Genomic DNA, 14,357 nt, shown 5'->3' with positions numbered 1-14,357 from the left:
CTTGAACGTGGTTTTGAGCACCTTCAGGGTGCAGTTTTTAGAATGGTGTCACTTTTTGGTATTTTCTATCATATAGACCCCTCAAAGTGACTTCAAATGTGATATGGGCCCTAAAAAAATAGTGTTTTAAAAATGAGAAATCGCTGGTCAACTTATCAACCTTATAACTTAGTAACAAAAAAAAAATTTGGTTCCAAAATTGTGCTGATGTAAAGTAAACATGTGGGAAATGTTACTTATTAAGTATTTTGTGTGACATATCTCTGTGATCTAAAGGCATGAAAATTCAAAGTTGGAAAATTGCGAAATTTTCAAAATTTTCACCAGATTTCCGTTTTTTTTCACAAATAAACGCAAGTCATATCAAAGAAATTTTACCACTATCATGAAGTACAATATGTCACAAGAAAACAATGTCAGAATCACCGGGATCCATGGAAGCGTTTCAGAGTTATTACCTCATAAATGTACAGTGGTCAGAATTGTAAAAATTGGCCTGGTCATTATCATGGAAACCACCCTTGGGGGTAAAGGGGTTAAAGGGGCTTCCACAGGAGCAAAAGCTAATTTTAATCAACAGATCTTGGAATAATAATAAGCTCCACAGTTGAATGTGTTTAAATAAAATGTTACTGTGATGAGATATTCTTATAAATGTGCCCCTACTGTGTACTGTGTAATGGCTGTGTATGACCGTACAGGAACTAGGTCTGATCATACCACTGATACTGGGCAGAAGTACCCAGAAATGGATGGAAACAAAGTTCTTAAAGTGGCCAGGAATGAGTCCGGATCTAAATCCCATTGAACACCTGTGGAGAGATCTTAAAATTGCTGTTGGGAGAAGGCACCCTTCAAATATGAGAGACTTGGAGCAGTTTGCAAGATAAGTGTGATCCAGACTGACAGTTGAGAGGTGTAAGAAGCTTGTTGATGATTATTGGAAGTGATTGATTGCAGTTATGTAGTCCAAGGAGTGTGCAGCCAAATATTAAGCTGAGGGTGTCAACAATTTTGTTCTGCCCATTTTGGGATTTTGTGTGAAATTATGTCCAATTTGCCTTTTTTTTCTCTGTTTTTGTGTTGTTCCAATGTACACAAAGGAAATAAATATGTGTATAACAACACATACAATATGCTGAAAAAAGAGAATGGACAGCACCTCTAAAAACCATACATAGATCCAGGGGCGGACATACCATATGTGTAGCTGGTGCGCCTGCACCGCGGCCCAGAGGCTCCGGGGGGGGCCTGCGGGGTGGCTAATAATGAGGGCAATCTGGCTTGTTTATCCAGCCCCGAGGCACCGGTGGGCCCCTGGCCAGATTGCCCTCATGTGCGGTGGACAGGGAGAGATCCCTGCAGCTCCGCTGCCTACAAGAAAGAATGGCAGGGGAGATACAGCGATCCTTCCTGTACCCTGCCCCCGCTTCCTGTCTCACAGCAGTCAGCCGCAGCTGGATGACATCATCATTCAGCGCCACGGCTGTACCAGAGAGAGGAAGCTGACGGTAATGCTGCGGCTGTGGGAGTGAGAGGTGCTGTGTGTGTGTAGGTGTAGAAGAGGGCAATGAAGGGGAAGTAGGCAATGATGGGGGTGATGGTGAAAAGGCAATGATGGGGGTGATGGAGAGGGCATTGATGGGGGTAGTGAGGGAGAAATCAATGATGGAGGTGGTGAAAAGGACAATGATGGGGTGGTGGAAAGGGCAATAATGGGGGTGGTGGAGGAAGATGAAATGATGGAGGTGGTGGGGGAGAAGGCAATGATGGTGGCAGTGGAAAGGACAATGATGGGGGTGGTGGGGAAGGGTGCAATGATGGAGGTGGTGGGCAAGAAGGCAATGATGGGGGTGGTGGAGGAGAGGGCAATGATGTGGGTGGTGGGGGAGAGGGCAATGATGGGGGTGGTGGGGGAGAAAGCAATGATGGAGGTGGTGGAATGAGCAATGATGGAGGTGGTGGAAAGGACAATGATGGAGGTGGTGGAAAGGACAATGATGGAGGTGGTGAAATGGGCAATGATGAGGGTGGTGGGGGAGAAAGCAATGATGGAGGTGGTGGAAAGGACAATGATGGAGGTGGTGGAAAGGACAATGATGGAGGTGGTGGAATGGGCAATGATGAGGGTGGTGGGGGAGAAAGCAATGATGGAGGTGGTGGAAAGGACAATGATAGGGTGGTGGGGGGAGAAAGCAATGATGGAGGTGGTGGAATGGGCAATGATGGGGAGGTGGGAAAAAGGCAATGGTGGTGGTGGAAAGGACAGTGATGGTCATGGTGGAAAGGGCAATAATGGGGTGGTGGAGGAAGAGGTAATGATGGAGGTGGTGGGGGAGGAGGCAATGATGGTGGCAGTGGAAAGGACAATGATGGGGATGGTGGGGAAGGAGGCAATGATGGAGGTGGTGGGGAAGAAGGCAATGATGGGGTTGGTGGGGGAGAGGGCAATGATGGGGTGGTGGGGAAGAGGGCAATGATGGGGGTGGTGGGGGAGAAAGCAATGATGAAGGTGGTGGAAAGGACAATGATGGAGGTGGTGGGGGAGAAAGCAATGATGGAGGTGGTGGAATGGGCAATGATGGAGGTGGTGTAAAGGACAATGATGGAGGTGGAGGAATGGGCAATGATGGTCAAGCAGAAAGGGCAATTATGGGGGTGGTGGGGAGGAGGAAATGATGGTGGTGGAATGGGCAATGATGGGGGTGGTGGGGGAGAAAGCAATGATGAAATTGGTGGAAAGGACAATGATGGGGGTGGTGGGGGAGAAAGCAATGATGGAGGTGGTGGAATGGGCAATGATGGAGGTGGTGGAAAGGACAATGATGGAGGTGGTGGAATGGGCAATGATGGTCATGGTGGAAAGGCAACAATGGGGGTGGTGGGGGAGGAGGAAATGATGGAGGTGGTGGAATGGATAATGATGGGGGAGGTGGGGAAAAGGCAATGATGGTGGTGGTGGACGGACAATGATGGTCGTGGTGGAAAGGGCAATAATGGCATGGTGGTGGAGGAAATGATGGAGGTGGTGGAATGGACAATGATGGGGTGGGGGGAAAGTAATGATGGAGGTGGTGGAATGGACAATGATGGGGATGGTGGGAAAAAGGCAATGATGGTGGTGGGGGAGAAGGCAATGATAGAGGTGGTGGAAATGGCAATGATGGGGGTTCTATGGTAGAAGGCAATGATGGGGGTAGGGGAGAGGACAATAATGGGATGCGAGGGAGGAGGATAATGAGGGGTGTGGGAGATTGAGAAGGGAGGAAGGGGGATTTATAATGGATTTAGGAACAGGGGAGGTGGAGGAAGATGTTATTATCGCTTATTATGTTTAACACAGTCCCTTAGTATACAGTGTAGTCACTTATTATGTATAAGACCATCCTTAGTTACATTGTTTCATCTTTTATGTATAACACCTTTTATTACATACCATCCTCTCTAGTTATATGTGGTGCTGTCCCTTATTATATAGCTTCCTCTGCTGTTATGTACAGTGCTGTCTCTTACATAGTGTATATAAAGAAGAAATGGAGGATGGCACTCACCGTTCCAAAATAGACAACTTTATTGTGGAATAAAAATCATCGGCACGGGAGCAATGTGCTGGGTATGGACTACGGCCGTTTTGTGCTCCTGCACTTCAACGGGTCCTTACATAGTGTATTCTTGTTATTTTTATTATTCACAGCGCCCTCTTTTATTACATAGTCCGCTCTCTTGTTAGATATAAAATGATTGCTGATGGAGGAGCCGGTGACCAGATTACCAGTCCATCATCTCCTCCATTGGAAAAGAAGCTTTCCCATGCTCCATTAGCCATCATTGCATTATATAGCTAACTAGAGAGGATGGTATGTAATAAAAAACAAGGCTCCATATAATCCAATATATAAGGGGCGGTGCTGTACATAACAAGAGAGGGCACTGTATATGGGACGGCAATATACATAATAAAGGAGACTACCGTATGTAATATTTATACATGTGTGTGTGGCTATATATACTATAATATATATATATATATATAATATAGCTTTGTTGCCATAAAAGGAAGGGGACCCAGACACATTTCTTGCACAGGGGCCCCAAGCTGTCAGTGTCTGCCCCTGCATAGATCTAATGCCGCTGCTAGGCAAAAATATAAATAACTGAACATGAGGTTCTTAGCTTAATATTCTGATCAGACTGTATGAGGCCCCCCAAAAAAGGACAAATCATGCAATATGCTGAAAAATGAGAATGGACAGAACCTCCAAAGATCCTTTTTTCAGGCCTGCACTCCTCCCATTTGGTGCAGATGATTTTAATTAGCAGGAGACTACAAAGGGGTCCAGCTTGAGGAAGGTGAGTTTCAATGCTCCTTTCTTTTGGCGTTGGTGCAGTGTGGTGGCCATTGTTACTGTGGTTTTGTGCTGGTGGGACGGCGCGGTCTGGCGAAACCAGGCCGTCTGCCCTGCTGGTGCATTGCTGCTGTGGCAGTGGTTGGCGCACGGCTCCGCTCCATTAGGGCGGTAGGACCCACTACGAGGTTTGCCGTGATGTGGCAGAGGGCTTAATACAGTCTGATCAGAATGTTAAACTAAGAACCTTATGATCAGTTATATATATTTTTGCCTGGCGGCATTAGATCAATGTATGATTTTTTGATGGCGCCGTCTCTCTTTTTTCAACATATGACAAAACGTGTATTTGCAATAATTTTCTGGGAGAAATATTTCATTTTCTGGTACAATTTCAAGGTTGCCAACACTTTCTGCAATGACTGTAATTTTTGAAGTATTGGGGTCACTGTTCCGTGCCGCAGAATGAGGAGTTTGTGTAGGTCGGAACACAAACAGCCTGTTGCAAATGGAATAACGTTCCCTTTATTTTTTTGAGCAGTATATAACTTTCATATAAACTCTGCAGATGAGTCCTGGTTGGAGAAGTTGTCATGTCGGTCAGGACCAGATGGAAAGCTGGAAAAATAAACAACCGCAAACAGAGAGAACATCACCTGTAAGTCACTATACTGTATCTCGGTACGCTAATCATTTATATGGTTGGCAGGACTGGTATTTACCACTATATGGTCGCTGTATGAGGGTGATATCGGTCTTTTTAATAGTGTGTTTTTCTAATTTCGTAACAGTTAATTGTAGTTCAGTGTGTTGTTGTGTAGTAATGGCAATATTATCTATTCACTATGTAGTGGTGATGGTAGTGGTCACTTCGTATCGGTATGATTTGGGCCTTATACAGTAGTTATTTTGGTAATATTTAGTCCTCATATAAGACTAAACAACAACAGTGAAATACGATAACTATAGTATGTACATATAGATTTTCATTTAAGTGGTGGGAGGGGAGACATGTACTTTAGGGCTTGGGCCCCTGATCTTTTAAGACCCCAGCATGCCCCCTGCTATTCACTCTGTTTCTGAAATAATGCAACTCTATAAGTTGTGGAATCTGACCAATCACAGGAGCAGAAATCGATCTCATCGAGTTCAGCTGCCAATAGCCACTCCTGGGGGCCTATTTAATTTCCTCATGAAGTTCAAGAAAGCAAGAACAACTGCTAGCTCGTCAGAAATAGATGCACACAGCTGATCAAAAGTTACCGCTTAGATGCAATTACCCAATCTTTGGGTGCTCACCAGAGAAAAAACAGTAGTACAATGTCCAAAAAGATGAAAGAGGTGGCATTCACCAGATTAAAATCCATGCTTTATTAGTCCAACTTGTAAAATTACATCTTCACCTGGAGGGAGGGCAATGGGGTGTGGGGACAACGGCCGTTTCGCGCTGAACAGCGCTTCTACGGTTTCTTAATGGCCAATTGTCTCATAAAAAGTTTAATCCCAATGAAGGCCTGGAATTTATCAAATTTGACACTTGGGGCATATTTTAGTCCTTTGTTTAGCAGGGATATCTCATTATCATCTATTTTGTGTTTGCTTAAATTAAAAATCCTCTGTTCTTGGATATCTAGTTTCTTTTGACGTTTCCTCTGCTTTTTTGGCGAATTGCCCCCCCTAGAACCCCTCCTCCGTATCTTTTTGGCCGAGTTGAAAAAACCGAAGATTACTTTGTTTTTTTCGTGTTGTCTGGGTTCAGATATATTCATATCTTCTAATACTTGAAACCTATTGTGGGTTGAAATGGGTAAGATAGATAGAGGAGTAGATATGTCGGGTAGTGGAGTATTAACATTATCCTGAATATCAGTGGGGTCGGCAACATTTGTGGTAATAACGCTGACCTCAACAGTGGGATTGGGATTCTCCGTGTCAGATGTGGGATAGACAGAGAATCTCTCATCTGAGATTGTGGCCGATATAGGACTTCCCACCGTCTCATCCAATACTTCAAATTGACTTTCTCTGTTAGGGGAATGATGATTTCCACAATCAGGTATTGCATCTTGGCCAAACTTCCTCCATTTTTTAACAATAATTTCTCTCTCTTTCGTGTGTATTCTTTTCCGTATATTTGCAAATGGGCGAACAATATCTGGATGTGATTGATAAGGTTTGATTTCATCAAATAATCTGGAGATACATTGTTTTGTCTCTAATAGTTGCGTCCTTCTTTTTTCAATAATAAACGAAACTGTACGTCTAGAGAAATCTTTAAACATTGCATTCCATTCACCAATAGTGTTTGGATCCCCAATATCTACAGATAGAGGTTTATATATCACAAGGCCTTTTGGCATACAATTGTATGCTAAATATCTCTCTAATGTAGCCACCACCCATAGGTCTCGTATTTCTTTTAATAAGGGTTGTTCTAGTGTTTTAAGGGATCCTATGGCCCTATTGATATTTTCATTATTTGACTTGTTTGGGCCTTGTTGGTGTGCTGAATTAAAAAACTTGTGGATAGTATGTATCCTTTTTGTACCTGTCTCCTATTTAACCTCCTGATAGTGCTCCTCACTGGTTTGACCCTTGAGTTATCTGACTCTTTTCTGTCCATTGATTCTGATTGACCTTCTACTCTGTACCGTTGTCCTTATGTATTTGTATCTGATTTTGACATTGTCCCTAACTTTCTGGTTCTTACCCAGCTTGTTAGGTTTAATCCCGCCCACTCTAGTATCTGTTCAGCAGATAGGGATTCTACAAATTTAGTCCAAATGTCAACATATGTCTTAATGGAAGAAAAAGACATCTCCTATAATGCACTAAGCTTAGTGGCTATCACCATGTCTGACCAAGGTGGTCCATTGTGATTTGGTGGATTTGTCACATATAAACTCTTTAATAAGGCCAAAGCAGGTTTGGACTGGCCTACCACAGTGCCAGAGGAGGTGGTTGGCTTGGACTCTGGGCTCCAAAGATTTGACAGATGACAGTCCTATTTTGTGCTGTCTTACAAGTCAACTAACACTAATGTCTATTTCTCACTGGATGATTCACAAAAAAACTGTATGACCATATTACTGATGATATAATATATCCTGTGTGTGAAATATTAAACAAAGGTTAGAATAAAATTAACAGGGTGTGTTAATGTGGAAGAAAGGCAATTCTGACAGCTAAATAAGAAAGTGTTCTTTACAGTTAGAGCAGTCAGAATGTGGAATGCCGACCACATAAGGTAGTAATGGCCAACACTAACAGCTTTTAAAAAAGGGCTGGATGCTTTCCTCAGGACAACATAATTGTGGGTTATAGAAAATGTAGTGACAAAAAATGTATAATTGATGGAGAAAGTTTGAACTTGATGGACCCAGGTCTTTTTTTAACCTATGTAACTATGTAATGTTCTGCACACAGAGAAGGATGGGCCCTCTGGATGACCAGAAGGACTTCAGCTGGTCCGCCATTCCAAAATTAAGTAAAATAATGAGTAAATATTAACAATAATAAATCTTTTATTCATATAGGACTATCGATTTCTTTAAACCAACAAAGTGATACAGGCATAATAAATATTTGTAAATTAAAAAAATCTCATCAATCTTATTCCCATTGCATAAAGAGTTGTATATAAAGTCTATAAGGTTCTCTTCTCAGTAGATAATGCGCATATGTGACCACACACCATCTACGTGGTAGACTATTCTAAACCTCCATAATGTGTGTCCTTCTAAGCAACAATGACCTGCAGTTATACAATGGCAAGCCCCAAGAGCATCACAAAATCTATTCTTTCCCCATATGGTGCCTCGGTTTACACAGATGTGACTCAATTGGAAAGTGGTAAGCAGAACAAAATATATTTTGAGGTGGCAAAGAAATTGATGTTATGGCGGAACGGAGGAAAGGTTTTTCTTAGCAAACAATGGCAGACTTCCTCAAAGATGACCACTACCAACAAGCCAGATCAGAAAGGTCTCTGTGAAATAACCACGTAGTCTGCAGTCCTTGCTGGTTTTTGATGCAGTGATGTGTAGGTCTTCAACTTTTGGGGTCCTGCATGGTTCATGCATTCGCACAGTAAAGCGTGTTTCAGGGAGCACATCCGCACAATGATATTACAGCATCAACACACAAATGTGTTATGCGTATCAAAGAAATTCTAGAGGAATAGTGTATTTCTCTAGGAAGAGGCAGTTCTAAAGCGTCAGGGAATTAGATACGTTCTGCACAACACCTATCCTTCTGTTCCCACACCTAAGAGCACTATTTAAAGGGATGGCGGTGCTCGAACAGAATGTAGGTATGCCAATCATTAGGTGGTGCCCGAACCCACAAAGATCTGTATTGAATCAACTAGGCTTATATCATACTACTGGGAGAAGGTGTCTTCTGTAATGTTTTTCTAAAAAAATAATTATTAGTAATTAATGGGGTTGTCCAGTCATATGATACTGATGACTTATCCTATCCTATAGGTCACCAATATTAGATCTGTGGTAGTCTAACACCCGGCATTCCCACCAATCCATCAACGGAGCTGTGATGCGAAGCTCCATTCAATCTGTAGCAGCAGCTGCCAGGTACAGTTTCTATCTGATATTGATGACCTATTCTCTCTAATAAGAGCTGATCTGCAGTGCTCTGCAGCAGCAGCTACACATGTTCAGCTCAGTTCCATTCAAAGTTTACATCTGGTTGTCATTACCAGTTGGTCAGTGAAGGTGCTGGGTGTCGGACCCTCACCAATCTGACCTATCCTTAGGTAAACAATATCACATGACTGGATAGCCCCTCTAACAATGACATTGATATACATGTGCATAAAACCAGCATTTGGATTCAAGGTATCTGTTGCAACTCATATAACTCATCTTTCTGGCAATAGCAACAAAAGTGCAAGCTACAATAGACTATGGTCCACCATACTGACAGCACGCACATTCATTAGACGCTATCGCATTAACGTTTTTGGCTACACAACAGTTCACTTACTCGATTATCCACTTGAATGCCTGCACCGATGGCAGCAAGACATTTGGAATAGTTATGATCAAGTTTTAAAGGCAAAGATTGAGAATCATTTTCATCTTGTGACAAGTAACACACATATTCATATAATATTAATGTTAAACATCTCGAGCGAATTGTATGTTCTAGTCGCATTGTCTGACAGATATAAGGCTTTTATAAACCAATGATGTGTGCAAAACCTGTACGGATACTCTAATGTTAGGACAAGGGTCTCCCAGGTAACCCCCCAGAAAAGGCTGTGTGCTTCACTTGCATTGCTCAGGATCTGTAAAGTCATCCATCTCCAAATCCGAGTCAAAGAGCGAATGTCCTGTAAAATCAGTATCTGGTGTCTGAGAAATGCTGTTTTCTGTCCCCTCATCATCAAAGGTCCCTGTCCTTGAGTAAAAGCTGAAGTCTTGCAGGGGAGTATGTGTCTTGCTGTCTTCACCGCTGTCTTCGGTTTCATATAGTGAGTTGTCGTTGTCATCGTGCCACTCTGGCCAGAATTTCCTTCTTATTCTTTCACAGTACATGGCCAGGTTGATGAGTTCCCCTAGAGGAGAGAATAATACCATAAGAGTATGTAAGAAGCGCCTTAACAGAAAAATTGTGATGTATATAATATGGAGGGGAGGGAAGGAAGGAAGGTAACAGTCCAGTGAAAGTTTTAATAATCCACAAGTGGAACAGGTAATGTTTTGGCTCTATGGAGCACTTCTCAAGCTGAAAGAGGAGAGGCTCTGTAGAGCAGAAACTTTACCTGTTCCACATATGGATTATTAAAAATTTCACTGGACTTTTGATAGATTCCCATTTTTGTTTGCTGCCTGCCTTATTTTTATATGACCTGTTTTTTTAGGCTGCTACCAATGGGCTGGCATCTATCCTTAATTTTGAAGCTAGTGCCGCGTCCAGACTAGCATAACCAATTAATAATGGAGTCTCATTACAGACAATGGTTCTTGTTTCGGCATCGCCAAGAAGCCGTAATTTTGTTGTCTCTGAATACTGAATACAGTCGTAATTACCAATTATATCTCCTCCTCTAAAATTGGCCTTTCAGAGTAACAAACTATATACAGATAAAGTTGCTGCCCCGGCACCCCACCAGTCAGCTTCTTGCAGCTGTGATCAGATGTATGCATTGTACAGACCGTGAACAGCACAGTGCCGTACATTGTTTAGTGGTTGTTCTCAGGTACTGCAGCTCAGATCTCATTCACTTCAATAGGAACTGAGCTGCAGTACCTGGAAATAGACACTACGCAGTGTACGGAGCTCTGCTGCTTTGGCTCTGCATACTGCTACATCCACCTGCAGTCAGAGACATAAGTTGATGTCTGATCTTAGATCATCAATATATAAGTCTCAGACAATCTGTACTGTATACTTTTCTGGCTGCTCTGTCACAAACTGCACATTATATAATTGCATTGATTTCTACAAGGAGACACTAGTTACTTCACCCTATAACGGTGTCACCATTGTACTCAATTTCTTGGCATGGCTTTATTTTCAATTTACTAAAAAAAGCCGTGCTTCATAAAAGTATAGGTTATAGTCTATGATGAAGAATAATATCTGTCTCCCACATCCCCGACCAATCAATGACCCCAGATCATGATTTATTTTCTACAGGCATATAGTATTTATCTGGAGAGAGGAGCCCAGGAGAAGGAGCATTTTATTACTCTAATTGATAGCAGACAGAACACAAAAAATATACATTCACTATTTTTCCATGAAATGAATATATATGTTTTGCTGAGTATTGTAATGTACCTTACTATGCAGATACTCATTTCACAAATAGTGTTGTATTTTCAGAATTGGACACTAGATGGCAGTACACCATCATAAAAGAAAAAAACACAATGAGAAGCAGTTTACCAGCGTTAACCCCTTGTTCGATACATTATATACTGGGAAAAAAAAAAAAGTAAATATGCCTTTATTCAATGAAATAAAGGAAAAAAAGTGTAAAATCTGCACTGCTGGTTCATAAAAGAAAATCCAAATTCACATTGGGATATTAAAACGGTTTTTATTCAGTCTGTGTGTTTCTAAGTAACTTACGCCTTCCTCAGGACAAGAAACCTTATGACAGCTAGCAGGATGCAGCTATATACTATACTGTATATACTGGTGAGTTTTGTTTTGTTTTTTTAAATAAGGACAAATGTTCATCACAAGCATTTTGAAATTGCAAATGGTTAAGAAGAGCTATATTTATTGAGGACATGCATGAGACCCTGAGACTTGCACCTGCCAGTATTATGGTGCTGCTTCAAAGAAACTTTTTCTAAACAGAAACTTTTTTCTTTTCAGTTTAAACCCCAGCTGCAAATATTCCTATGCAGCTGTCTCACTTGACTGACCGGCTGGCAAGGGTGTGCACTACATGCCGATATTAACAGTTCCCATCAAACACAAGATCACACATATAACCAGCTGCTTTTATTCTGGCCAAAATTATTTTTAACCCCTTTACCCCAGGGGTGGTTTGCATGTTAATGACCGGGCCAATTTTTACAATTCTGACCACTGTCCCTTTATGAGGTAATAACTCTGAAATGCTTCCATGGATCCCGGTGATTCTGACATTGTTTTCTCGTGACATATTGTACTTCATGTTAGCAGTAAAATTTCTTTGATATAACTTGCATTTATTTGTGAAAAAAAATGGAAATTTGACAAAAATGTGGAAAATTTCGCAATTTTCCAACTTTGAATTTTCATGCCCTTAAATCAAAGAGAAATATGTCACACAAAATACTTAATAAATAACATTTCCCATGTGTCTACTTTACATCAGCACAATTTTGGAACCAATTTTTTTTTTGTTTGGAAGTTATAAGGGTTAAAAGCTGAAAAGTTGACCAGTGATTTCTCAGTTTACAAAACCTTTTTATTTTTAGGGACCACCTCACATTTGAAGTCACTTTGAGGGGTCTATATGATAGAAAATACCCAAAAGTGACACCATTCTAAAAGCTGCGGCACCGCTCAAGGTACTCAAAACCACATTCAAAAAGTTTATTAACCCTTTCATGTGCTTCACAGGAATTTTTATTATGTGGGGAAAAAAATTAACATTTAACTTTTTTCAAAAAATTTACTTCAGATGGAAATTTATCTACAGGGATAGTGACAATTTTGATTCCATGGGCATTTTCCAGAAACAAGCAGAAATGAATGTTGTCGAGTGGAAATTTTAAACTGCCGTTGTAGTGACCAGTACGCTGTAGTAACCAGTACGTTGCAGTTACCAGTACGTTATGTCCAGCCTGTGCTTCTGGAGACACGCACCCGTAAGTTAGGTGGGCTCTCATGGCTTCAGAAATGCCAAACATGGAAGTAATATGTGGTTTAGGTACACTGTGGGGTTCAGATTGGAGAGGGGCATTTGGATTTGGGAGCGGAAAATTTGCTCAATTTCTTTTGGAGGGTGAGGAGCCATTTCACTTTTATCAGAGCCTTTGTGCTACCAGTAACGTGGAAACCCCCTATATTTCGGTTAACAGATGACGAACCTGATTTAGGGCTTGCTTTTTTTGTGGATTGAGTTGAAACTTTTATTGGGAACATTTTACATAACATTTGGGATCACATTTATCTGCTGCTCTACACTGAACACATAATTTGGGTTTTCCATCTAAATCTCAGAATGACATGATTCAGATGAAACCCCTGAGGGATCTATTCAGTATAATGAGGCAGCAGAGTTACTCTGGACTCTGTTTGGCCTCTGTTCAGCGGTGTCCTTCTTTTCAGAAGTGCACAAAACTGTGGCTGACAGCACTTTATGCAGTGCGAAAAAGACGGACACCACTGGATCACAGGTCAGATGACGTCCACAGTGCCTCTATCTGCCTCATTATAGGGAATTTTCCGCCGAGGGTTCCATCTGAATCATGTATTTCAGAGATTTAAACGGAAACCGCGGTGCAAGCGCTCAGCGCAGAGCGCAGGATAAATGTGCGCCGAGCCTTAAAGGCAGAATGCAAAAAATAAACAGCATGTGAAGGATTGGTTTTATTTACTTTTTACACCATTCCTCGTGCGGTATAAGTGATTAGGCGACTTTATTCTTCGGGTCAGTGCGATTACAGCGATACCAGATTTATATCAAGTTTTTATGTTTGGCAGCGGTCACACACTAAATAACGCTTTTTATTGTAAAAAAATAGTTTTTGCATCACCACATTTTGAGAGCTATCATTTTTACATATTTTGGCCCACAGATTAATGTGAGATGTTTTTTTCTTTGCAGGACGAGTTGACTTTTTTGATTATCATTTTCGGGCATTTTTTGATCGCTTTCTATCCTCATGCAGAAGCATCCCCATGCTGTAGAAACTATCAACTCTGCACTGACAGAAAAACTTGCTCATCATGCACTGGGCAAGATCAGCAAGTTTCCTAGGTCATCAGTTCACAATGGCAACGATCGGGACACCGCTGCATGACGATCCAAAGGCAGAGGGATTGTCATTTTCCCGGAGTCCATTGCACAGTAAACCATGTAAGTCCTGGGCTTTCATGAAATGTCAGCAGAGCCCCCGCACAACCGAACACCTGCAGCGACGCATATGGGAACACCCCTTCATCCTAGCCTGCAGCGACGCTCCACTCTTGCCTCCTCCAGTAGCGACCCTGGGACACTGCTTTACCGCAGCCACCATCCCCGATAAGCAATAAGATGCATGGATTATAAGAAGTACCACCATTTTATTAAAAAAAAAAATTTTCCCTATTTTTGTCCTCAAAATTTAGGGTGCGACTTATAATCCAGTGCATTTTATAATCGGTATATGAGATCTTGTCATTTATTGGCAATTACAGTATATTCCTGAGACATGAGCTAGTATTTTGCTCTCCACTTACATGTTTTGACATCCATTTGGAATTACTATATGAGACTTTATTGTTAATTTTGCAATTATCTACCCTAGATGGAAATCAATATACCATTTTGCTTATTTG

General features: G+C 41.6%; 1 protein-coding gene across 1 annotated transcript in view; it reads right to left on the bottom strand.

The window, feature by feature from the left end:
* Nucleotides 1-7,852: 7,852 nt before the first annotated feature.
* Nucleotides 7,853-14,357, bottom strand: part of FAXC (failed axon connections homolog, metaxin like GST domain containing) — a 66,611-nt gene continuing 60,106 nt past the window's right edge. Inside the window, exon 6 of the mRNA XM_073589517.1 lies at nucleotides 7,853-9,924. Within this exon, the coding sequence (XP_073445618.1) occupies nucleotides 9,635-9,924 (290 nt within the window). The 3' untranslated portion in view covers nucleotides 7,853-9,634. The remainder of the gene's footprint in view (nucleotides 9,925-14,357) is intronic.

Source organism: Dendrobates tinctorius, unplaced genomic scaffold, assembly GCF_039654945.1.
Source record: "Dendrobates tinctorius isolate UK_male_01 unplaced genomic scaffold, ASM3965494v1 ptg000111l, whole genome shotgun sequence".
NCBI lineage: Eukaryota > Metazoa > Chordata > Amphibia > Anura > Dendrobatidae > Dendrobates > Dendrobates tinctorius.
Note: the sequence above shows the minus strand (reverse complement) of the source record. Positions and strands in the feature narration are given on the sequence as shown.